The sequence below is a fragment of the Sinocyclocheilus anshuiensis genome, unplaced genomic scaffold (genome assembly GCF_001515605.1).
Source record: "Sinocyclocheilus anshuiensis isolate Anshui unplaced genomic scaffold, SAMN03320099.WGS_v1.1 scaffold206, whole genome shotgun sequence".
In the NCBI taxonomy this organism is placed as follows: domain Eukaryota; kingdom Metazoa; phylum Chordata; class Actinopteri; order Cypriniformes; family Cyprinidae; genus Sinocyclocheilus; species Sinocyclocheilus anshuiensis.
Genome location: NW_015542358.1, coordinates 1965218 through 1991796, shown reverse-complemented (window position 1 = coordinate 1991796; position 26579 = coordinate 1965218). Strand labels below are relative to the sequence as shown.

Here is a 26579-nt window from a genome sequence, read left to right as displayed (position 1 = left end):
CACACACAAACACACACACGCACGCACGCACGCACACACACACACACACACACAAACACACACACACTGACATGCTTTCTTAAATGTTCAGTGTTATTTTTTTCAGTTTAAATGATAAAAAAGCATGCAAATAAATCAAATAATTAATTAAAAATATATAATAAAGAATTACCTTGACTAGTTAGTTGTTAATGCTTAAATAGTTAATTTATTATTTAAATCTGGACTCTTTTAGGCTCCATAATAATAATAAGATCTGAAGCGAAGATAAACAACTAAAGTAACTCTCTTCACTCATGCTGTTGTTTGAATGCTGCTTATTTATACACTAGGTTTACATGAAAAGGATCACATTTCTTGCATGCTACTGAAGTCAACCACATGAAATGGTTGACTTTTCCCACAAACGTCAATGAATGTGTTTTATGAGATGAGATTTAGGAGGGATTAGTTTAGTTCTTATGTGTTCAAAACTGTGCAGTCATGGTAACTTGACTGAAAGGAAGAGCAGGAAAAGTGTTTGTTGTCTTTTTCTCATCTTTGCACACTCACTATGGCAATAGCCACAGATTAATGATGTTGGGAAACTTAAAAAACTTAAATGATTTTTAAACGTTTACATTTCATTCTGACCCTTTGCCTCCATAATCCTCATAGACTGTAGTTGCTAACATCCGAATGTAATTGATGTAGTTTAAAACAAAGCAGATTGCCGCCTGCTTATCAGTATACAAGAAAGCTGAACTCTCTTACTGTACTTCTTGAAACAATTTCAAAAGCCTCAGGATAAGAAAAGTGTAGATAATGGACTCTGTGCATGTGAAGTCTGTGAAAAGGGTTAAACAAATGATCACTATTTGGTCCATTTTGTCTTCAGAGCTATTATGCTATTGAGAGCTACAGCAACTGCTGCAAGCTATTCTGTTTACACAGGAGGGAGAATGTTTCAGTAAAGGATCTCAGACTACACTTAGGTGAGAGATTAACTGATTGTAAGGTCAAAGGCTACAGGGCAGAAGACACTGATGGTTATTGTGTGACAGAAAGTAATTTGGACAATGTTCTACTAGAATTAAAATTAGACTGGCTATACCTTGGTGTTAATGAATAACTAAATGCAGTGGGCTCCAAAATGATCAGGATGTGTGAGACATAAAATCCAATTTAAGGGGGTCATATGATGTTGCTAAAAAGAACATTATTTCGTGTATTTGGTGTAATGAAATGTGTTTATGCGGTTTAACGTTAAAAAAACATATTATTTTCCACATACTGTACATTATTGTTTCTCCTCTATGCCCCGCCTTTCTGAAACGCATCGATTTTTACAAAGCTCATCGGTCTGAAAAGCGAGGTGTGCTGTGATTGGCCAGCTATCCAGTGCGTTGTGCATTGCGGCTTTGCAGCTTTACAGATCTTCTTTATGCACCAAGAGCTTGTAACACTCCAAAGAGAAAGGAAAAATTTAAATTGCATCTTATGACCCCTTTAAAATGATTTTTAACTGCACTTTCTATTTATATGTGCATTTTAATAATTGCATGTAAGTTTGATAATTCATTTGCATTTGTATTTTTAAATGCATTTATCACACTGCAGACTATGCAGGGAACAGCAAAAGCTAAAAAGATGCTTGAAAAAGAATGAAATAATTTTTTACTTCTTTGTACATTGATCATTTATACATTTTCTTTTCTTATATTCTTACTATATGTTAGATAACAGACATATTTTGTATTTAATGCACAACCATGTGAGTGAACCTTTAAATATGCAACAAATATAAACGTGTCACTTGAAAAATGGTGTCACAGCACCTAAAATAGTGTTAAAATAGGAGTTTTTTTGTGTTATCTTAAAAAAAGTTTGGCCCACATTATATGCCAGCTACTTTTATGAGGATTTGTGAGAAATAAAACTACTTTAAAGAACATTTTCAAATTATTACATAAATGCATTTGTATGACTTAATTTTATTAATTAATTAGTGTTTTCAAATGTATTTATCACACTGCATAACTATGCAGTGAACAGCAAAAAGCTAAAAGGTGCTTAATACAGAAAACAAAGAGTTTGCACTTAATCTTTCATTCTTTGTACATTAATAATTTCCTTTCTTATATTAGGTCAAATATTGTATTATTTTAAACATATTATGCACAATCATGTGGGTAGGTAACATGTATGTGACAAATAAAAACTTGACACTTGAAAAATGGTGTCACAACACCTAAAATATAGTTATTTTGAAGAAAAAAAAAGTTGTTTTTAAAGTCATATGTTATGAGTTCATATAAATTTGATAATTAATTTGTATTTTTTTAAGTGCATTTTTCACATTACAGGACTATGCAGTAAACAGCAGCAAGCTAAAAGGTGATTAAAATATTTTATTTTTCAAATGCATGTATTCATTTATTTCTAGATCATTCTTTTGTTATATTAGATAACATACACATACATTTTACTATTTAATGCACAACCTTGTGGGTAGATAATGTGTACAGTATATGACAAATAAAAACTAGAAACAAAAGAAAAATGGTTTTTCTTTGGGCTATTGTGAAAAAAAAAAAGTTTAGCCCATATTATTTTCCAGCTACCCATTCAGAGACACAGATCTTTGTGAACAAACATGCTATTTTTTCTCAGTGGCGTCATCTAGACACCCTTTGATGGAAGATCTCAATCTGTCATTATCTAATGGTGTGGTGCTGTGTGTCTGAGCGTAGATTGCTTCTCTTTGATCTCTGTCTGTTTGTGTTTGCCTCTCTTTTCTGATTGCCTCTGCATTTTTTGCTCTCTCCATGCCCAGCCTCTCTCCTCCTCCTCCCCAGAAGCCTCCAGAGCGGGACAATCCCACCTCCCTCCTCTGAGTTTCCACACAACACCCACCTCCTCCACTTCTCCCATCTCACTCCGCAGGGGTGTCAATTAGACAGTTGCTGTGGAAAGCGGTGGAGTGAAAGAGAGAAGACAAACAGTTGTGGAGTGACAAGTGCTGTGATTTCAGGTAAGGACTTGTCTGATTAACTATGTTTGTGTGTGTGTTTGTTTGTGAGTGTGTAACAATGTCACTTTCTAGATCTGTTGTTTTCATTCATGAAAGATGAAGGGTGAAATACTATAAAGAAGTTTAGCCAAGAAAAACAATGTTAACATTTAGATGAACTGACTGAAGATGACCAGTATATGTGTTTATTAGTCACATCTATTTTGTATAAATTTCTACCAAATAAGAAATTTTGAATAAAAATGGCACATGGGAGAATTTACCTTACACTCTTAAAAATAAAGGTTTCAAAAGGAGGTTTTGGGTTCCACAAAGAACCTTTCAGTCAACAGTTCATAAAAGAATCATTTTGTTCTTTATTGGCATTGATGGTTCCATGAAGAATAGGTAAAAATCTATAGAACCTTTTGGATTCAAATAAGTTCTCTATAGCGGAAAATGGTTCTTCAGATTATTAAAATGGTCCTCACACTAAGAAAAAATGGGTCTTTTTAGAACTGGGGAACCAAAAATAGTTCCCCTTTTGGAATTTTAAGAGTGATTCTTAAAAGAACCTTTTGGGAAAATTCCATGGATGTTGAAGGTTCTTCATGAAACCATAAAATGCCAATAACTTAAGAGTGTAGACATTATTTTGAAATTTCTACCTCAAATAATGCTCTCTTTGTGAAATCTGTGAAACTATTTCTAAACTTCAAAATCTTTAATTTGTTTTTCATATAGGCCGTAAGAAAGTTTGAATGATTTCCTAATGATTTTGACTGAATGAATCCTCAATTGGTCATACTGTAAGAGGAATCACTCTCAGAATATAGTCATTAACTTATCCAGGTGAAAGTCAAGTGTAAAGCATTCTAAATAAATCTCTGTCCACCTTATAAATGAAATCAGCATTTTTATTGAGCTTTCTTTAAGCTTAGAATAACAATACTCCATACTCGTCTTTTTTTTTTTTTTCATCTGGGAGTCTTGCAAGCACTGAGAACGGTTGGTGTGCTGCCAAATAGGGGCCTAAGCTGTTTAGAGAGCGAACAGCCTCCCCCTTTCCCTCTGCTCATCTTTGCTTTGGAAATAGTTGGCTGCTCGTTACCCTGTCATTAGCGAGATGAGAAGCAGTGCACAGTGCTGTGAGGAAAGGCAGCCGATTTCTGCTGGCTCCAGCCGGTGTCTCCAGTCAGTCCCAGCTGTACAGAAAGGCCACTTCTTCAGAGAGGAACGCACACTTTTTTTCCCGTGTGACCCAGAGATTTGAGCTGTGCAGTGGAAGGAAATGATAGTTTGCATGACCTCACCTTGTAAGAAGGACAGTTACATACCCTGTATTTCAAAAAATGATTTGCTTAATCGCTACCTTTATTTGAAACATGCTTAAAAAAAGATACAATTACTTGAGAGGTTTGTTTTTACAGAATTTCGAATTTTTATTTTTTATTTTTACACCACTTGTTTTTTTTTCTAAAATAGCAAAAACCTAGAAAAAATGTTATGCCTTATAATTTGATACATCATATATTATTCACATTTAATTATATTTGTAAATCACTTTGGATAAATAAATAAATATATATATATATATCATGCTAAGTATACTAGATTTTTATGTACTTAATAACAAAAAATACACTACAATTGTACTTTTGGTATACTAAACTGGTAATCTGAAAGTCTGCTAAATTGGAACAATTAATTTTGTACTTAATGCACTTTAATTGTTCAGAAGTAGTGCTGAAGTCCAACTAAAGATATACTGAAGTATATTTGATTGTGCTAAAGTGGAACTATTGCGAGTATACTTCAGGTACACTTTAAATATCTTGCATTTAAAGACCGATATTATACAAAGATCATATAATCCTCATCAATAGTGACATTAAAACACATTTTAGGCTTAATACTAAGTAGTACTCCAAATAAAGTTTAATTATAATTTTTGATATCAGTAAGTCTCAAGCGATGTCAGTAAATATGTGAATAGATTTGAACTATACTTTGTTTGAAATGTATTTTAAATATATTATTTTATTTTTTACTATGGTGTGTGTGTGTGTGTGTATATATATTTATGTGTTACATTATTTATAATAATATATTAATATCTTGTGCAATTGAACTTATTTTTTTCACAAAATTATTTATTTATTATTTACTGTATTTAGGCTGCATGGTTGAGGAAGTAAAGCAATTTATCCTTTATTTAACTTTGTATTAAATTGGTTAATAACTTTTTGCAGCTGTTGCAGTTGCAGTAGTTACCTCCATGGCCATTTAAATTTAATTAAACATTTTGAGCGGCACATTTTGTCATTGCTCGTATTGTTTTTCACACTTGGTCTTGGCTCGTTTTGATGACAGGAAAACTGCCCCCACATGTTTGAACGGAAGCAGAGCGAAGTTTAGACAGAGTGCAGAGGGGTCCGGGGCCACCCACCCGGCCTGCCTTGGGCTTTCCTGACTGGAGCCTCTTAATCACCACGATATCTACACCAAAACAGTAGGACGTGAATCTTGGCTAAACTTGAAACGTATCTCCCCATCCCTCCAGCCCATAACCATAATGAACAAACAACGTTACTACAATAATATCCAATTACTACAAATAGACCTATGTGAAACGCTCTCATAACATCCTCATGCTTCAATCAGCTGGCTTTAACTGAGTCTGATTGCTTGTGATTGGTAGGATTGTTGTGTTTAATGACCTGCGACTTTTGTGGTTTTAAATGCCATTTTTTTACTCACGTTTTTTGCTAAATTACATAGTAGTAAATATGAAGGAGAGTGGTCAATAATGGCTTTCTTGTTTGTATGTTTTTATGAGACAAAGAAATCTTTATCTGTTTATGAAAACAATATTGAGTATGAACCATTTTGAGCTTAATGTATGTATTTTACATGAAAGTATTATTAAATAATGCTAAGTGTTTCACATTAATGGCTATTAATTTTTATAATTTTTTGGGGGTGAGAAAATGACATTTCTGTGTCAGAATAACTGGTGTTCCCCATATATTCCCATGAAAACATATTATATATAATAATTACAATAAATTCAGCTTGTGGTTTTGGTTAGACAGTGTTTGTGAGATGTTTGCGTCTCATATTCCACATCTGAAACCAGCAGCTCTTCTGGGATGATGCTGGTGTGATTGTTCAGGTTCTTACAAGATAAGAGTTCAAAACAAGTGTCTCTTCAATGCATTTTTGCTGTAACCTTTTCTAGTCAAGCCTCATTACGATTTTGTGTTTACCTGAACCCTTGAAGTATCCCTTCAACACTTGTCTGTTGAACTTGCTGCAAACCTTCAGAGAACATCCCAAACAGGGGTGAAGTGTCTAATCACAGACTGTACAGCATGTAGAATCATGCCCTGAGAACAATGTTGACAGTTTCTAAACTGTGAGATCACACAAGCAGAGTTGGGAATGCTCTGGAAGTCTGATGTGGTTTATGCACAAAAACGTTTGAAATGCCTTAAAGGCACTCCAGGGATTTTAAGCCATTAATCAGAGAGGAAAGACTTTTTTTTGCTGTTGGAAAAGTAAGTAATCTGTTGCAACCTCTTGCATTGAATGTGTACTTGCAGTTTACTTCAAATCTTAAAAGTGTGTTTTTAAATAACTATACTTGCAGATAATATATTAATGAAATCAAAAGTCACTTAAGTGTACTTAAAGAGAGACACTTTCTTGATTATGTTTCTGAACACACTTAAGTACACTTTTTAAAAGTGCACTTTCAAATAACGTCAAATAAAAAGTTTTACTTTGTTATCATTGTTTTAATAATCTTTTGGTGTGTTTTAAATAAGTACACTTATTTTGATGTGTTGACTAACATACTAAAGCACATGTAAAGTACTTGATTATAATTTTAACTGTAATATATCAATATAATATATTTAAAATGCACTAAACTGCAACTTCATCATTACAAAGGAGTAATTTCAAATATATTTAAATGCATAACAAACAATCTTCAACAGAAATGACATTCAAATATATTTTAGTTGAGCATAAATGCATGGCAGTACATTTAGCAGAACTTTAACCATATTTCAAAGATAATAAAGGTAATAATGCAATTACATATAAAGATGTTAAGTCCTACTTAAGTAGGTCTACAAAGTTCAGCTAATTGTATTGAATATAAATTTAAACTTTAATGCTCTAATTTCATTTAATTGTAAATGATATGCGATTAAGTGTTTGAAAACATTAAATTAAATTCACACTTAAGTACATTTTTTTAAAGTGTTATTTTATAAAAAGCAAGAGATAAAGTGTATATCTTTTCCACAAGGGATCGTTTAAAAAATATTGAGCAGGATGATCGTTTTTTTATTCTTGAATAATAATAAAATAATTTTATTCTTGTTGTTATTAATTTTTTTCACTGTTAAATAATATTATAATTTTCCTTTTTTAAATGTAAGAAGAGGCTTAACACATTGGCTTTTACTCACTGGATTTGGGAGGCATGTGGTTGAGATGGGCTGCAGTGATGTGAAAATGTCCCAGTGCTAATCTCTACAATGCACAACAAGGAATTTGGCCCTTTTTTGGAGAATAACCTGTGAAGCGAACCCATAATCCTCCCTGTTATAGACTTCCTGGGCCTGAAGTGTGAAAGCTTAGCTTACAAACACACAATCCTCTTTCAGTGACATCACGGCAGTAGAGGTGATGAACATCCTTATGACAGGGAAGTAGCTAAAATAAATGTACAAATGTGCTTTTCTTCCTGGAGACATTCCGGTTCTCGAATCTGATTGGCCGAGCAGCATTCTCTAATAACAGTCCAACAGAACTGGGACAAGTGACTGTCTCATTGAATCATTCGTTCAAATTATTAGTTCAAAATACTGATTCTTTCAGGAATTAAATGAATGAGTCATTGAATCATTCACTCAGCTGATTCGTTTAAAATACTGTATCAAATCACGCTACTGTGTGTTGCTCAGAGACACAACAGATGATTCTACTTTGACTATGTTTACGATGATTGTCATTAGCGAAGCAAAACTACACAGATATTGCATTTAAAGAGCGATTGTGCTGTGTTTTAGGCCTTTTCTGTGAGGTACTGAACACATGCAACATGCATGAGGACAGTAAAACCATGTGCCCTCAATGAAAACATGATGTAATGTCAAACTAAAGGTGTCTGGATTTGAATAGAGTTAAACAAGGGTTTGGGATCTCAATAAGGAGTTGTTTTACCACATCTGTTTCCAGGTATCATATGTTTTAAGGTGCCGCACATGGACTAGATGAAAATATGTTTTACTAATATGTTTCATCAACATTGCCTGACATCACATGATGGAAGTGCGATAAGTAACCAGGTTAACACCTTTATTTTCACATTTTATAATGCAATTTGATAAAATGTTGAAAAAACATCATATTCTGGAAGATTTCTGGAGTGCTGGAATAGTGTTAACCTAAATATGAAAGGCCAAATCCTGTTGATCTTTTGTTCTTTCCAAACTACAGCATTTGCTGTAATTACTAGCTTATTAAAAGTAATGAACACATTGTTAATCCTATAGCAAGTGCTTGACATTTCATTTGAAATTAAATGAAAAACTGGAATTCATTTTGAATATAATTAGCTGAACTTTAAAGTGCTTTTTTTTACCCACTTAAGTAGGACTTAAGTACATCTTTATGTGTAATTTCAGAATTACTTTTATTGTCTTTGAAATATGATTAAAGTGTACTGACGAAATGCACTGACAAGAATTTATGGTAAGCTAACTTTAATATAATTTCTATTGCAACATGTAGTCATGAATTTAAATATATTTGACAGATGAAAACATGGCAGCCTGAAAATGGTTTGAACTATTTTTTTTTTCAAGTCAAAAATATACGAAATTAACTTAAATACATTAATTTATACCTAATTTTCTTTTAACATTTATTGGTTAATCAGGTAGAAATAAGCTTTTTTAAGGTAACAGTTGCAGGTTATCACTTTTTACAGTGTAATTACACATTTGTAATGATGAAGTTGCAATTTACTGCATTTAAAATATATTAACTTTAAATATAATATCAAATAACACTACAGGTAAAGTCATAATCAAGTAGTTTACATGTGCTTTAAATTTTTTTAAACTGATTTAAAATGCGCTTTAAAGTAAAACTTCTAATTTGACATTATTGCGAAGGGCACTTTGTAAAATTGTACTTAATTGTGTTAAGTTTCATTAATAGTTCTTAGATATTTCTAAGATTTTAAGTGCACTACAAGTGCACATTCAATACAATTACACACAGAGCAATCAACCCTCTTATACATTAAGGAAGCAGAGACAGACTAATGGTAAACAGAGCACATGCAGTTACTTGTTTCGCTTCATTGTGCTCATGGTTGTCCTGAACTTTACGCTTTTTAGAAGTGAAAAACCCTTCTCTCACAGCTTAACTGTGGGTTTATAAAGTGAAGTATAAAGCCAAGTATTAGTGCTCTGCATTTATCCCATCCAAAGTGCACACACACAGCAGTGAACACACACACACACCGTGAACACACACCCGGAGCAGTGGGCAGCCATTTATGCTGCGGCGCCCGGGGAGCAGTTGGGGGTTCGGTGCCTTGCTCAAGGGCACCTCAGTCGTGGTATTGAAGGTGGGAGAGAGCGCTGTACATTCACTCCCCCCACCTACAATCCCTGCCGGTACGAGACCCGAACCCTCAACCTTTGGGTTACGAGTCTGACTCTCTAACAATTAGGCCACGACTCCGACATTATGATGGCAAAATGAAGTAAGAATGGTTTTGTAAACCTTTGCAGCATTATCTGTTCAACAAGAATTTGTATTTTAATTAGTACTTTGTGTTCAGTCATTTTTTAGAGCTGCCTGTGTTTTCTCTTTGTTTCTGACTGTCTTTATGTTGAGTCGACCCTGTTTGTACCTCTATGAAATTTCACGCCATCCCAACAAAACAGATTGATTACATCTTGCTTTTTAAGCTACGGAAGTCTCTGTGGCCTGGCTTTGACTTTGTTCAGCCTGAGGCTGTGGAACAATCTTAGAAAACTGGGTTTTTCAATGGAGAAAGACAGCAGGAAGAAAAGAGGAGAGGCCTTTAAAAGAAAATATGTTAGTGAGTAAACAAAGACGGACTCATTCCAGATGTTTTGATGCTAGGAGAAGACCCACTGTGACCCAGTGAGCTCAAATTCACAGAAATGTACTGCACAAATCCATTGCGCGTTTCATTGTGTTGCTTCGAGATGAATTGAGCCAAAAATATGACTAATTACAAATTTGTAATTAATAACATAAAGTATGTTTATGGTCTGGAAGAATGTTTTTTTATTTTTATTTGAGTTGATAATTTTGAGTAATAGTGCCTGAATGAAGCTGTAAGGTGGAAAGCACGTATCATGCCCTTGAGTCTGTGTTTTAATGGCTCATTAAACTGCAGGAGGAAGAACTGACCCTCTTTAGCAGTGTGTTCAGTGCTGACTGATGAGACAGCCTCAGTCTCCAGACTGGTCACTCCAGCTCCTAGAGATTGTTTAGGGTCAAAGGTCATCTTTTAAGTTGACGTCTCACCTCAGTGGGACTGGACTCGGAAGGACTTTTTCCCCTATCACTCAACAAATGTGTCAGACAGAGCTGACGAAGATGTTTTAGCCTCATGCTGAGGAGAATCTGATTCCCAAATTCCTTCGTTTGCAGGTTATTTATTATGGATTAATGGGAAAGTTGCATCTCATTTATCCATTTATGTCATTATTAACATGTGAATATCATTAAAAAAAAAAAAAAAAAAAAAAATCTCTCTATTTATTCCTTCTCTTTCTAGCTTGTACTTATTTGAACAATGTCTAAGAACTTGGTATTACACATTTATCCATTTATGTCATTATTAATATGTGAATATCATTAAAAAAAAAAAAAAAAACCTAACGATCATGTCCGGATCATATTTCACCTCAATATTAAAAAACAAACAAATAATAATAACATGTATTTACATTTTTACATTTTTATTTACAATTTTAAATTACTGGAAGTAAATGTTATACATATATATATATATATATGTATAATAATTTACTCATTTATGTAATGTAAAATATACTAGTATATTATTTAAATTGTGTATATACGTATATATATATATATATTAGTGCTGTCAATTATTATTATTATTATTATTATTATTATTATTATTATTATTATTATTATTATTATTATTATTATTATTATTATTATTATTATTACAGTGTTTTTTAAATACTTTTTCATATTTGATATTTTAATTAGTTTTTTAATTTAAGATGTTTTGATAATAAAAGTTATTAATATATTTTAAATTGATATAATAAGTATATAATTTTCTTATTATTATCTTATTAATATCACTAGGCTCATTTTATCAATAGGCTTTATTTCCTTTATGCAGTGACATAAAGGACCTTTGTGTTTAGGCGACAAAATAAAGTGTAATGATATTTTTGTTTTCTTTCCAGATATCACGTCTCATATAATGATTAGAGAGAGAACAAGATCCTGACCTCTGACCTGTTACCCATGAGCAATGCTTCTGATCGTCTCACATTAGTATCAAGAAGAAGTGGAGATGACTTTGTTTGAAAACATTCACTGGACAGAGCGAGACCAAACAACAGTTCCTCCAGTAGATTCGTTCATTCCCTCACTGCAGAGGTCCTGATCCACACAAACTCAACACAATGACCGCAAAAGACAGGACATATTTGTCTTTCCTCTTGCTGGGTCTTTTCCAGCACATTCAGGGCTCTCTGGTAAAAACCAATCTTGGTCTTAAGGTGAAGCGAGGCCAGTCGGTCTTCCTGCAGGAGGAGGATCTGCAATTTCACATACCCAGAGCCAAGGACGCCTGCAAGCTGGAAGTTGTGCTGAATGAGCCCATTACACAGCGGGTCGGCACACTGACCCCTCAGGTTAACCCTTTTTCTGCATGCATTGAATTATCCACTAGACATTCAGTGATGAACATGCTCATACAGTTTCCATCTGAGAGCATTTGACATTTGAAGAACTATCCGTGTGAATAAGAAGTGTGCTTAATTGTATTGAATGTGCACTTGTAGTGTACTTCAAATCTTAAAAGTATATGTGACCCTGGAGCACAAAAGCAGTCTTAAGTCGCTGGGGTATATTTGTAGCAACAGCCAACAATACATTGTATGGGTCAAAATTATAGATTTTTCTTTTATGCCAAAAATCATTAGGATATTAAGTAAAGATCATGTTCCATGAAGATATTTTGTAAATTTTCTACCGTAAATATATTAAAACTTAATTTTTGATTAGTAACATGCATTGCTAAGAACTTAATTTGGACAACTTTAAAAGCGATTTTTTTCAATATTTTGATTTTTTTGCACCCTCAGATTCCAGATTTTCAAATAGTTGCATCTCGACCAAATATTGTCCAATTTGGAAAAACTGACACTTAAGACTGGTTTTGTGGTCCAGGGTCACATATTTAAAAAAAGACTTGCAGATAGTATAATATTAATGAAAGAAAAGGCCACTTAAGTGAACTTACAGAGAGACGCTTTCAAAAAGTGCACTTTTTAATAGTGTCAAATTAAAAAAAAAAGACTTTAAAGTACATGCTTTAATAATATTGTTGTGCTTTAAAGAAGTACACTTATTTTGATGGGTTGACTAACGTACTAAAGTAGATGTAAAGTACTTGATTAAAATTGTAACTGTAGTGTGTTATTCAGTATTACATTTAAAGTTAATATATTTGAAATGTACTAAATTGCATCTTCATCACTGCAAATGTGTAGTTACAAATATATTTAAATACACAGCATACAAGTTTCAATAGAAATTACATTAAGTATATTTTAATTTATATTAGGTTGTCGGAATTTGGTACTAAGTAACCTTCTGTTCTTTCTACAACTATTTCACATTTGTCAGGTTTTTGACTGTCACTTTTTGGCTGATGAAGTGAAATACACTCATAATGGATGTCCGATTTTAAAAGAAGATACTGTTAAACTTCGTCTGTACAGGTATGTTTTGCATGTTGATATTATTACAGTTTAGTACATTCAATTAGAAGTCAGATAAAATTGAAATCTGTTTTTGTTTTGCTGTCTAAATATGTACATTTCATGTGGATTTGTCGCTTAGATTTACAGAAACAGAGACATACAGTGAGCTGTTTTCTCTCCGTGTTGAAATCATGGAGCCGGACTGTAATGTGATTAAGTTCGGGTCACAGAATCTCGAGGTGCCGGAGTTTTATGGCCTCTCCAATGTTCTGGATGGCAATGTTGTGTCCTTCCACTATGAACACAGACATAATATTGAGTGCACAGTTTGGGTGACAACTTTAGAGACGCATCTACCTGTTCACGGTCAGCTAGTCACTGGAGAACCGGAGAAACCAGAGGGGCCGAGAGGGGATGAACCAGATAGTTTTGTTTCTCTACGAAGACAGCTGGGTAAAATCGTTACAAACAATTTACCAGTTTTCCTTCTGTATAAACACATCCAGGTTATCGACATATAAACAAAGCTACTTTAGAAATTATTCAATGAAGTCAAATATAGTGAAATGAAAATTAAAGGATGCTAAAATATTCCAGGGTCATAATTCACTTTAGTGGCAATAATGTTATTTTAGTGTTATGTACCATATATACTATAATTATATACTATATATACGTGTGTGTATTTATATATACATAATAAATATACACAAAACACACATATTTTATGCAAACAAACATTTTTTGTATGCGATTAATCGCGATTAATCGTTTGACCACTAATATATATATATATATATACACACACACACGTGTATATATATACATATATATATATACATATATATATATATATATATATATATACATACATACAATAGTATTTCTTTGTTAATATTTTGAACTAGCTTTTCAGTTTAAATTTAAATGTTTGTTTAAATAATTTGATTGTGCATTTGTCATTTTTATTCTTTTTTTGGAAATATTTATATTTAACTTTAATTTCTTTTTATTTCAATTTAAAATCAATTTTTAATTTATTCTTTTATTTATTTTGAAATGTATACATTTATTTTATAATCATTGTTAAGTTTGTCATCTAATATTACAATTTTATTTCATTCCAACTTATCCAACTTAACAAAAAAAAAAATAATTAAATGAGAAATTATATTAATGCTGCAATTAAATATATATTTTTGCAGACAGTTTTTGGATTAGAGGGATGATAATAGAATTTTGGAGACAACTTGTTACAGTTTTGCAGAACAGCTGATAGTATCATATTTAGTTTGTTTGTTTATTTATTTTGTATGTTATGTTATGTTAACATTTTAAGTTTTCAGAATAGATGAAAATAATTTATATACTTGATATATACTCTGTATACTATTATAATATGAACATTATAGCCTAATATAAGGAGAACATTTTCATTTATTTCACAACCTAGTTTCATATTTAATATCAGGGCATTATTTCCTCTGTCTCCCTGCAGATAATAAAGCCAGAGCTCATTGTAAGAGTGACGAGTGTCTAAAGGGTCTTAAACTGCTGAAGATCACCAAAGTACCATGCAATGATTTCCTCATGATGGGCATCCGTTACCACCACACTGACCCTCCATCTCCAGATATAGACTACATCGCCATTAGACTGGACCTCACAGACACCCGCAGCAGGAGCATCATCCAGGTGTTCATTAAAGCATCTTCTTATTACTGCGTTTTTACAATACTATTTTAACAGCAGTTCTGTGTGTCTCCACTCAGTCAGAGCAGGCCTGGATCCTGGTAACCATTAAGGACGCAATGCCCAATCAGCCGCCCAAGCCTGCTTTTATGTCCATGTTCATCTTAGAGGTGGACCAGTTCATCCTGACTCCGCTTTCCACGGCAACGCTGGACGCAGAGGATGATGAGACGCCCAAACAGCGGCTGGTGTTCAACATCACTAAAGCTCCTAGTGAGGGCTTCATCACTCACCTGTCTGACCACACCAAACCCATCACCTCCTTCACCTGGACGGATCTCAACGACATGCTGATCAGCTACCAGCCTCCAAACTCCAGCCACACACAGCGCAGGAACTATGAGGTACTGAAGCAACTTCAGCATACTATTAAAAAGCATAGAAATAATTTACTTTAAAGGAATATAATTAAGTGTGAACTGTATGTAATATTTTCAGACACTTAACTGCATGCGATTTACAATTAAATGAAAATGTTATTATAGTTGAAATTTGTATTAAATGCAGTTGGAAATTAAGAGTGCTTTTTGACCTATTTAAGTAGGACTTTATATGCAATTTCTTCTATTGTCTTTGAAATATGGTTAATGTGCTGACAAGCATTTATGGTAAACTAAAATATATTTGAATGTCATTTCTATTAAGACCTGTATGACATATATTTGTAATTATACATTTGTAATGAAGAAGTTGCAATTTAGTTTATTTACAGTATATTTAAATACAGTATTTTAACTTTAAATGTAATATTGAATAACACACTACAGTTAAAATTATACTTACTGTAGTACTTTGCATGTGCTTTAGTATGTTAGTCAACACATACTGCACTTCTTTAAAACACAGCAAAAGATTATTAAGACTAAAAAGACTATTAAAACTTTTAGTTTTACATTGTTATAAAGCGCTTTTTAAAAGTCTACTTAAGAGTGTTAAGAAACATAGTAATGCAAGTGTACTCATCTTAAGTACACTTAAATGGTTATTTCTGCTAGGTGGAGTTTGAAGTGCATGATTTCTACTTTGAGAAAAGCCAGCCTGTGATTGTACACGTGTCAATCAGGACAGCTGATACCAATGCGCCAAGAGTATCGTGGAACATGGGTCTGTATTGTGCATCATTTTCATATACAATATACACAACATTTTATTTTGGGTGTAATATTTATTTTTTAAGATTTGGAAAAGAAAAAAATTCCACTTGTGTCATCTCTGATTACTTTGTGCCACTATTAAATGCGACCCTGGAGCACAAAAGCAGTCTTAAGTCGCTGGGGTATATTTGTAGCATTGTATGGGTCAAAATTATAGATTTTTCTTTTATGCCAAAAATCATTAGGATATTAAATAAAGATCATGTTCCATGAAGATATTTTTTAAATTTCCTACTGTAAATATATTAAAACTTTATTTTTGATTAATAATGTGCATTGCTAAGAACTTAATTTGGACAACTTTAAAGGCGATTTTCTCTATATTTTGATTTTTTTGCACCCTCAGATTCCAGATTTTCTGATGATGTATAAATCTCAATTTCGAAAAATTGACCCTTATGACTGGTTTTGTGGTCCAGGGTCACAAATTACCCTGAACAACATGCCTCTGTAGTGTGCTTCACTATATAGAATGTTTGCTTGTAGTGTACTTCAGTTCTTAAAAATACATATTCTTTAAGGAAATAAATGGCCACTTATGTGCACTTAAAGAAAGATACTTTCTCGACTGCTTTTAATGTCAATTGAAATGTTTTGCTTTAAAGTACATTTTAAATCATTATTTTGTCACCCTTTAAAGAAATGCACTTATTTTTATGTGATGATTAACAAACTACCATAGATGCTTGTCAGTACATTTAGCAGTACACTTTATCCATATTTCGAAGACAATAGAATTATGAGACTACATATAAAGATGCACTAAAGCCCTACTACAGTAGGCCCCCCACATGATTGTAAAGCGGTTTGGGTGTACAGCAATACACAATAAAGTGCTATATAAATGCTTCATTCATTCATTCATTCATTCATAAAATATTCTAAAGTTCAGCTAATTGCATTCAATATGAAACTATATTGGTATTGTAAAGCGGTTTGGGTGTACAGCAATACACAATAAAGTGCTATATAAATGCTTCATTCATTCATTCATTCATTCATTCATAAAATATTCTAAAGTTCAGCTAATTGCATTCAATATGAAACTATATTGGCAATTCTCTCCTTATTTCTGTCATATTAATAGGTCTCAGTCTGTTGGAAGGTCAGTCTCGTCCAATCACATGGGATCAGTTTCAAATTGTCGACAATGACAACCTGAAGGCTGTGAAGATCATCACTGTGGACGGCCTGCAGCACGGGAGACTAACAGTTAGAGGTACACATACAGATGATTTTTCCTGAGTTATTAATGTTACATCAAATTCAGTCATATCTTTGCATTTTGCACTAAACAATCTCACTACCACTGTATGTGTATCTGTATGTAAGGTGGAAAAGGTTTCATGTTCACTGTGAAAGATATAAAGGATGGCGCGGTTCGCTACCACCACGATGACAGCGACACGACTAAAGATTATATAGTCTTTCGCATTACTGATGGCTTGCATCAAACCAGACACAAGTTTCCTATCAACATCTTGCCCAAAGACGACAGTCCACCCTTCCTCATTACCAATATGGTGCTGGAGCTGTCTGAAGGCCAGACGGCTCTTCTGAGAGGATCCATGTTGCAAGCCTGTGATTTGGACTCTAGTGATGACTACATCATGTTCAACATCACCAGACCTCCAGAGGCAGGAGAAATCATGAAGATGCCTGGTCCTGGCATCACAGGTGAGGAAAGCTTAATTGAATGAATTTAATTCTTACACTCTTAAAAATAACTGTCACTCCCCATTTTTTAAAATAGGCATTAAAGTGCACTATCCAAACTTAAATTGTTATAATTCATGAACACTTTGGGATACAGAGGAAAGGTTGGTCTCTTTTTAAAGAATTATTGAAGAAGTGGAATTATTTCAAAAAATTTAAATATCAAAAAGTTATAGAAGTTTAAATTTACTGTAAAGAAAATGCACTGTACCATTTTTATTATATTTTATATAAAACGAATATTTTACATAAAAGGTTTTACTATAAAATTAATTAAAAAAAGTAAAGCCTTATGTCTAAATAAGTTATGTTCCAAATTTGAAGTTGATATGAAAAAAATGGGTTCCCTTTCAGTCAGTCACTCCGAGTCACGTCGGTGACCGACGAATTGGGATCCCAATACGTCGGTCACCGACATGACGTCTCTGTTCCCTCCTTCAGGGAACCACCAGGTGCCATCCAAACTCCATTGAATTTTTTTAATGCATTTTTCTGTCACAAATGTCTACATTTCTTTGTCAATATTACTTCTACCAAATATGGAATCCTGAGACTCAGACCTTTCCTATGATATGTTTTATGTCAAGATTATAAAAAGTTTTGATTGTAAAAGACTGTAATGCATTTTGTAATATGACACTTGACACCGCCCGCTAAGGGGGAGGAGACCGCCTAACGATTTTAAAGTACCATTTCCATGGTAAAGCAATGTCCGATTTCAAATCATGAATCTTGGGCTTCGAAGCTTTCAAACGATATATAATTTATGATGATTACTAAAATATTTGATAGAGAAAAAGGACAACAAGTTAAAAGAACGCCAAGCATCCCACAGGTGGGACAGTGACAGTTAAGGGGTTAAAAGGTTCTTCACAGCGATGCCATAGAAGAACCATTTTTGGTTCCACAAAGAACCATTCAGTCAAAGGTTCTTTAAAGAACCATCTCTTTCTTACCTTTTTATAATCTGAAGAACCTTATTTCGCCACAGAGAACCTTTTGTGAAACAGAAAGGTTCTTCAGATGTTTAAGGTTCTTTATGGAACCATTCAGACAAAAAAAGTTCTTCTGTGGCATCATGAAGCACCTTTATTTTTAAGAGTGTAATTCATTCTCGGGGGAACTGAGTTTCCTCAGGCGTCCTTTAAATACTGTTTTATATTTGTGCAGGATATCCAGTGACCCGTTTTCTTCAGAAGGACCTCTTCCACTCCATCATCTACTATCGACACTCAGGCGCTGAGGTGTTTGATGACTGTTTTGAGGTGGTGCTCTCTGACTTTCATGACCCTCCTAATCTATCAGAGCCTCAGGTAATTTCTGGATATCCTCCATTGATTGATGCGATATCTCTAACATTCTTCCCAGCTAACAGGGAATGGTCTTACAACTTTCACTTATGTTTTTTAAAAAGTTATATAAATGTTAGGACATTCTAGGACATTCCATCCTGTTTATGGAATGTTCTTATAACCTTATTAATATTTGATATACGTTGTCATAACGTTGAGAGAAAACATTCTTAGAACAGCATTCTCGGAACATCCTTGTACTTGAAGAACGTTCTAAGAAATGTTTATGTCTCATGACATTTTATCGTTCTTAGGATATTAAAAATAAACATAAAAATAACCTATTTTAAGTGAAAATAAAGTTTGTAGAACATTGTAAGAAACATTTATGTAATCTTTAAAAAACATTATTATCACGGCAAAAAAGCGGACATTTTAACGTTCTTAGAATATTAAGCAATAATCGGTTAAATAATGTTATGTTTTAGGTGAAAATAAAGTTAGTACAACATTCAAAGAAACACTAATATTCTTAGAATATTAAGCAATAATCGGTTAAATAATGTTATGTTTTAGGTGAAAATAAAGTTAGTACAACATTCAAAGAAACACTAATATTCTTAGAATATTAAGCAATAATCGGTTAAATAATGTTATGTTTTAGGTGAAAATAAAGTTAGTACAACATTCAAAGAAACACTAATATTCTTAGAATATTAAGCAATAATCGGTTAAATAATGTTATGTTTTAGGTGAAAATAAAGTTAGTACAACATTCAAAGAAACATGTTTGTAACCTTTAAATAGTGTTATAATCATAACAAGAAAACCAGACATTTTAACATTCTTAAAATAATAAAAATAAACAGTCAAACAATGTTATATTTGAGGTGAAAATAAAGTTGGTGGAATGTGGTCAGAAACATGTTTGTAACCTTTAAATAATGTTATAATCACAACAAGAAGACTATACATTTTAACATTCTTAGAATATTAAGCAATAATCGGTTAAACAATGTTATATGTTAGGTGAAAATAAAGTTAGTACAACATTCAAAGAAACACTTTAATGTTCTTAGAATATTAAGCAATAAACTATTAAATAATGTTATGTTTTAGGTGAAAATAAAGTTAGTACAACATTCAAAGAAACACTTTAATGTTCTTAGAATATTAAGCAATAAACTATTAAATAATGTTATGTTTTAGGTGAAAATAAAGTTAGTACAACATTCAAAGAAACACTTTAATGTTCTTAGAATATTAAGCAATAATCGGTTAAATAATGTTATATTTTAGGTGAAAATAAAGTTAGTACAACATTCAAAGAAACACTTTAATGTTCTTAGAATATTAAGCAATAATCGGTTAAATAATGTTATGTTTTAGGTGAAAATAAAGTTAGTACACCATTCTAAGGAACATTTTTGTAACCTTTAAATAGTGTAATAACTTAATAAATAATATTGTAATCATGGCAAGAAAACTGGACACATATGGTTCTTCACTAAGCAAGTGATCTTTGCAGGTCATTGTGATTCAAATCCAGCCAGTCCCCGATCAGCCTCCACAGGAGGCACCAGGTGTGACCAGACACTTGGTTCTCAAGGAGACCGATGTCATCTACTTGACCAAGCAGCAGCTGCACTTTGTGGATTTGGAGTCACCGGATAGTGAGCTCACGTACACCGTCACCACCCCACCTTTCTACAGCACCACCTATGGGTACAAAATTAAACTACTCTGCTTAAGAAGCCCTTGCAGTCCACAGGATGCTATTGAATTCAAACTGTTACCTGCATCTTATAATGTGACATGTATGAGTTGTACGTTTTCATTTCCAGAGGCCCTGATGCAGGAAGGTTGTTTCTGGTTGACAGTATTCCAAAATTTACCAAGGACCCAAATGCTCCGATGCTGAGACTTTTCACTCAGGTAAATACTCTATCTGAACTAGGGTTAGACATATTATTTTCCAGAAGTATCTGAAGCTGTGCACGATCCTCTCTTTGTAGCATGCGGTCAACTATATGAAGGTTGCTTACATGCCCCCCATCCTGGACATTGGACCGTTCCCTCAGCACATCCAGTTTGTCCTGTCAGTGACCAATCAGCAAGGCAGCACGACCGCTGGGATCTGCTTCAATGTAACGGTTCTGCCGGAGGATAACCTGGCACCAGAGGTACAGCAGCCCTCATCGACCCAATCCAGAACAGAAAATCATTATAGGGCATGCTAGTAGTGCTTATCGAGGAGACTTGTGCTATAGTACTTTCTACTGTAATCTGATATTCACGTGATGGGCAATAAAATGACCCAAAAAGTAGATTTTGATTGAAGGAGGGACAGGAACCATTTCTAAGGACTAGAATATCATTGAGCAGCGGTTCTCAACCTTTTTGACTGCAAGGCCCCTATTGTCAATATTCAAAGCCATCTTAAGATATTTCTCTTACTTCTGCTGTAATGAAAAAGCTTATTCAAACTTATGTATTTATATAATCTATGAATGTCAATATATTAATATTGATATTTTGATATAAAAATAAATGAAGAGTTTATTTGCAAAAACAGATCATTTTTTTATTGTGTTTTATTGTGTTAGTTAGCTATATTTTTTTAGTTATTATTATATAATCAAAACAACCCAACTGCAGTTTGATTGATATTAATTGGAATGCAGGGTAAAAAAAAACATGACTTTTGCACATTTTTAAAAACGTTATCTGTTTTTGCAAATAAACTCTTCAAATATTATAATAATTATATGCTAATATATAACAATTATATATAATGACTGAAACAATTATGAGTAAATAAGAAAATGATATTCCACAATTGCAGAGGTTTCAATAAAATTTTATTTACTCACAGATAGCAATTTTTACCCAATAAAATAATTTATAGCATACAGTAACGAGAAAATGATATTAATTTCTTAAAACTAATTCATTTACATGATGTTTCCAGAAGTAATGCCAGTTTTAATATTAGGCTTTCTTATATCCATCTTTGTGGGATGGTGTTATTTTAGTATTATTGATTATTAACTAAAAAACTATTAGAAATAGATTTTATTTTTATTTTTTTCACTTGAATTTTAGCTAAAGTTTTGGTAATTTTTTTGTGTGTGTTTTTCTTATTCATATTAGTTTTTTTTATTTTGTCTATATTTTTTCATTAATTTGTCTTTATTTTTCATTCATTAAATTTTTTGTTTATTGCAATTAGTTATTTTAGTATTTCAACTTAAAATAAATGAAAATGGGAAATGTTGCCTTTGCAACTAGCTGAACTAAAATGAGTTTAAGTTTTTATTACACCTTATGTTTTCACCATTTTAATATAATTTTATATATTAGGTTAGTTTTCGTATATTTAAGTTTTTATTTGTAATTCTGAGCTTGCTCAAGTCAGTAGATGATTTTACTATTAGCATGATGCTGATGATACACGTTTTGCCATCACCTACTCACCGATTTTCTAAACTATACCACTTTATTATTCATAGATATCAGTGCTATACAAACACAAGTGCTAGTTGAGTGCTGGATGTGTTTCTTGTCATCTGCAGGTGCACGTGGAGCCGCTGGCGGTGGATGAGGGTGGAGAGAGCTGGGTGAGAGAAGACCACATGCGCCTGTCAGACCAGGACTCTCTACAGGACTCTCTGCACGTGGAGCTGAAGACCGGACCCCAGCATGGCAGCATTTACCTGGACGGCACAGCCATGAGCCCAGGCCAGACTTTCACAGTCAGGGATCTGAAAAGCCTAAAAGTTAGGTCAGATGTGGTTCCTCATAGTTTGTTTGGGTTCACTGTAAACACTTTAAAGCAAGACACATCAGGCAAAAACATTTTTGTCATTTGGCTTTTAATAAGGATTTGTTTCAGACTATTATAAAGAAAACATCCAAAATGCAATTTTAAGAGTTTATTGAATTTCACTTTATCTATTTGCGTCTGTATATTTCAATCATAAAACGTAACTTTAAAGGCCATTTTTTCAAAAAGTTTTTTTTTGACATGCACAAAATCTTTATGGAAGAGTATTAGGGCCGAGCAATAAATAAAAAAATAAAACCATCTCGAGATTAAAGTCGTTAAATTTCGAGAAAAAAAGTCGAGATAAAATGTTGAGAATAAACTCATTAAATAACGAGAAGAAAGTCGTTAAATTGCGAGAAAAAAAGTCGAGATAAAATGTTGAGATTAAACTCATTAAATTTCGAGAATAAAGTCGTTATGTTTCGAGAAAAAACTCGTTAAATTTCAAGAATAGAGTCGTTATGTTTCGAGAAAAAACTTGTTAAATTTCGAGAAAAAAAGTCTAAATAAAATGGTGAGAATAAACTCATTAAATTACGAGAAAAAAGTCGTTAAATTGCGAAAAAAAAAGTCGAGATAAAATGTTGAGAATAAACTCATTAAATTTTGAGAATAAAGTCGCTAAATTGCGAGAAAAAAAGTCGAGATAAAATGTTGAGAATAAACTCATTAAATTTTGAGAATAAAGTCGCTAAATTGCGAGAAAAAAAGTCGAGATAAAATTTTGAGAATAAACTCATTAAATAACGAGAAAAAAGTTGTGAAATTGCAAGAAAAAACGTCGAGATAAAATGTTGAGCATAAACTCATTAAATAACGAGAAAAAAGTTGTTAAATTGCGAGAAAAAAAGTCGAGATAAAATGTTGAGAATAAACTCATTAAATTTCGAGAATAAAGTCGTTGTGTTTCGAGAAAAAACTTGTTAAATTTCGAGAAAAAAAAGTTTAAATAAAATGTTGAGAATAAAATCATTAAATTACACGAAAAAGTCGTTAAATTGCGAGAAAAAAAGTCGAGATAAAATGTTGAGAATAAACTCATTAAATAACGAGAAGAAAGTCGTTAAATTGCGAGAAAAAAAGTCGAGATAAAATGTTGAGAATAAACTCATTAAATAACGAGAAGAAAGTCGTTAAATTGCGAGAAAAAAAGTCGAGATAAAATGTTGAGAATAAACTCATTAAATAACGAGAAGAAAGTCGTTAAATTGCGAGAAAAAAAGTCGAGATAAAATGTTGAGAATAAACTCATTAAATAACGAGAAGAAAGTCGTTAAATTGCGAGAAAAAAAGTCGAGATAAAATGTTGAGAATAAACTCATTAAATAACGAGAAGAAAGTCGTTAAATTGCGAGAAAAAAAGTCGAGATAAAATGTTGAGAATAAACTCATTAAATTACGAGAAGAAAGTCGTTAAATTGCGAGAAAAAAAGTCGAGATATAATGTTGAGAATAAACTCATTAAATAACGAGAAGTCGTTAAATTGCGAGAAAAAAGTCGAGATAAAATGTTGAGAATAAGCTCATTAAATAACGATAAGAAAGTCGTTAAATTGCGAGAAAAAAAGTCGAGATAAAATGTTGAGAATAAACTCATTAAATAACGAGAAGAAAGTCGTTAAATTACAAGAAAAAAAGTCGAGATAAAATGTTGAGAATAAACTCATTAAATAACGAGAAGAAAGTCGTTAAATTACAAGAAAAAAAGTCGAGATAAAATGTTGAGAATAAACTCATTAAATAACGAGAAGAAAGTCGTTAAATTACAAGAAAAAAAGTCGAGATAAAATGTTGAGAATAAACTCATTAAATAATGAGAAAAAAGTTGTTAAATTGTGAGAAAAAAAAGTCGAGATATAATGTTGCGAATAAACTCATTAAATAACGAGAAAAAAGTCGTTACATTTCGAGAAAAAACTCGTAAAATTTTAAGAAAAAGTTGAGAATAAGCACACTTGTGTCATGTTCATTTCATCTCGTTGGACGGTGTTATTTAGCGTCTGCAGTGGGGTGGGTCGGAGAGTAATGCACTGGGTAGCAGCAATGATACGATCGACTGGGTTCAGAGTTCGTCTTTTGCCAAACTCGCTTTTCTTCCTTTTTTCATCACATTTTACATCGGAAAAGTGGAAATCAATTGCTTAACGAGTGTTTAATAATAATATATTAATTAGGGGTAGGCAGGCTATAGGGAGGGCTATGTTGTCATTGGCTCAAAGTCAACTGTTTGGTTACCAACATACCAACTTATACAGGTTTGGAATGACATGAGGGTGAGCAAATCATGACAGAATTTTCATTTTTGGGTGAACTATCCCTTTCAGTTAAATTCCACTTTGCTGGTTCGTTTCCTCTGTGCTATCTTAAGTTTTGACTCTTTTGTCTCAACAGATATCGCCACGACAGCTCTGAGACAGAACATGATGATATTAAATTCATTGCCACAGATGGGATAAATATTGCTGACTTTGTACTACGTGTCAAGGTAATGAAGTAATTTTTATCGCAACAGAAACACATGAAGACATCTAACAAACCCATGTTTGACAGGTGACGCTGGTCAACGATGAGGTGCCAGTCCTCGTGCCAGGATTGAAGCCCGTTTTAGTCTGTGCAGAGGGACAGGAAGTGCTGATCACCATAGAGTACATCTGTGCCACTGATCCTGACAGTGACGACAGCACCCTGATGTATATGATCGCCCGACAACCATATCACGGGGTAGTTCAAAGAAACGGCATCATTGTGGACCGCTTCATTCAAGCGGATGTAACTGCTGGCTTAATTTCCTATAGACACACAGGTAATATGAGAATAATGGCACTGGATTTCTGTTTCATTTAATATCCAATCATATTTTGACCTACCCTTTTGAAAATAAAGTACACTTTAGCATACTTTCAAAACAAGTATTGATGCTTGAAAATAATATACTTAAAGGCACAATATGTAAGATTTTTTTATTAAAATATCCAAAAACCACTAGAACAGTGTTATATATTTTGCTGACATGTGTACTTACATTATCCCAAATGTTTCGAAGAATGTTTAAATCCAGAGAAATAAGCAATTTTAACTAGTGACACGGACCGTGTCCATAGTGTCATTGTGTCGCCTGCTAATGACGTCATAGCCCCTCGATTTCCGGTTTTGTTTTGTAGAAAACATGGAAACACCAAAGACGCTTTAATATGTTAAGTGTTTTAATAGACCGGTGACGACCGCACAGAGTAGCATTATAACAGAACTTTCAAACGTATCTAGTATGATACGCACATACGCACGACCGGAAGCAGCGGAAGCAGTCGACTGTGGCATAATAAAAGTCACGCTCGTTCAGCGGCCTCGTTTCGCTTCGACGGCTTTCAGCATCACCCTGCTTCGTTCTACTACGTTAATACATCATTAGCTCATTCATGAACATGATTTCTGCCCGAGTCCCGTCGGATTGCATCAGCTGTGGAAGACCACAACTCCCATGATTCCACACTCAGTCACGGCGTCATCAAACTACGCCTTTGTCTCTTTGTTTATTTTGAATACACGCCCTCTAGCGGCGAAAATTACATATTGTGCCTTTAAGTGCAAATTGAATTTGATGTTTTTGGACACTTAATTGCATGTTAACAGCAATTAAATTAACATGAATTGTGGTTAAAATTTTTATTAAATGCAATTAGTTGAAATTTGGAGTGCTTTTTGACCCACTTAAAGGTTTAGTTCATCCAAAAATGAAAATTGTCATTAATTACTCACCCTCATGTCGTTCCAAACCCGTAAGACCTCTGTTCATCTTCGGAA

General features: G+C 33.2%; 1 protein-coding gene across 1 annotated transcript in view; it reads left to right on the top strand.

Moving 5' to 3' along the window:
• The first annotated feature begins 2923 nt into the window (after window positions 1–2923).
• Window positions 2924–26579, top strand: part of frem1a (Fras1 related extracellular matrix 1a) — a 61091-nt gene continuing 37435 nt past the window's right edge. The window contains exons 1-16 of the mRNA XM_016490672.1: window positions 2924–3013; window positions 11509–11961; window positions 12959–13053; window positions 13175–13488; window positions 14534–14730; window positions 14808–15131; window positions 15783–15891; window positions 17029–17160; window positions 17274–17618; window positions 18828–18970; window positions 20478–20674; window positions 20794–20884; window positions 20965–21132; window positions 22525–22733; window positions 25170–25263; window positions 25329–25581. Coding sequence (XP_016346158.1) covers window positions 11731–11961; window positions 12959–13053; window positions 13175–13488; window positions 14534–14730; window positions 14808–15131; window positions 15783–15891; window positions 17029–17160; window positions 17274–17618; window positions 18828–18970; window positions 20478–20674; window positions 20794–20884; window positions 20965–21132; window positions 22525–22733; window positions 25170–25263; window positions 25329–25581 — 2902 coding nt within the window. The 5' untranslated portion in view covers window positions 2924–3013; window positions 11509–11730. The remainder of the gene's footprint in view (window positions 3014–11508; window positions 11962–12958; window positions 13054–13174; window positions 13489–14533; window positions 14731–14807; window positions 15132–15782; window positions 15892–17028; window positions 17161–17273; window positions 17619–18827; window positions 18971–20477; window positions 20675–20793; window positions 20885–20964; window positions 21133–22524; window positions 22734–25169; window positions 25264–25328; window positions 25582–26579) is intronic.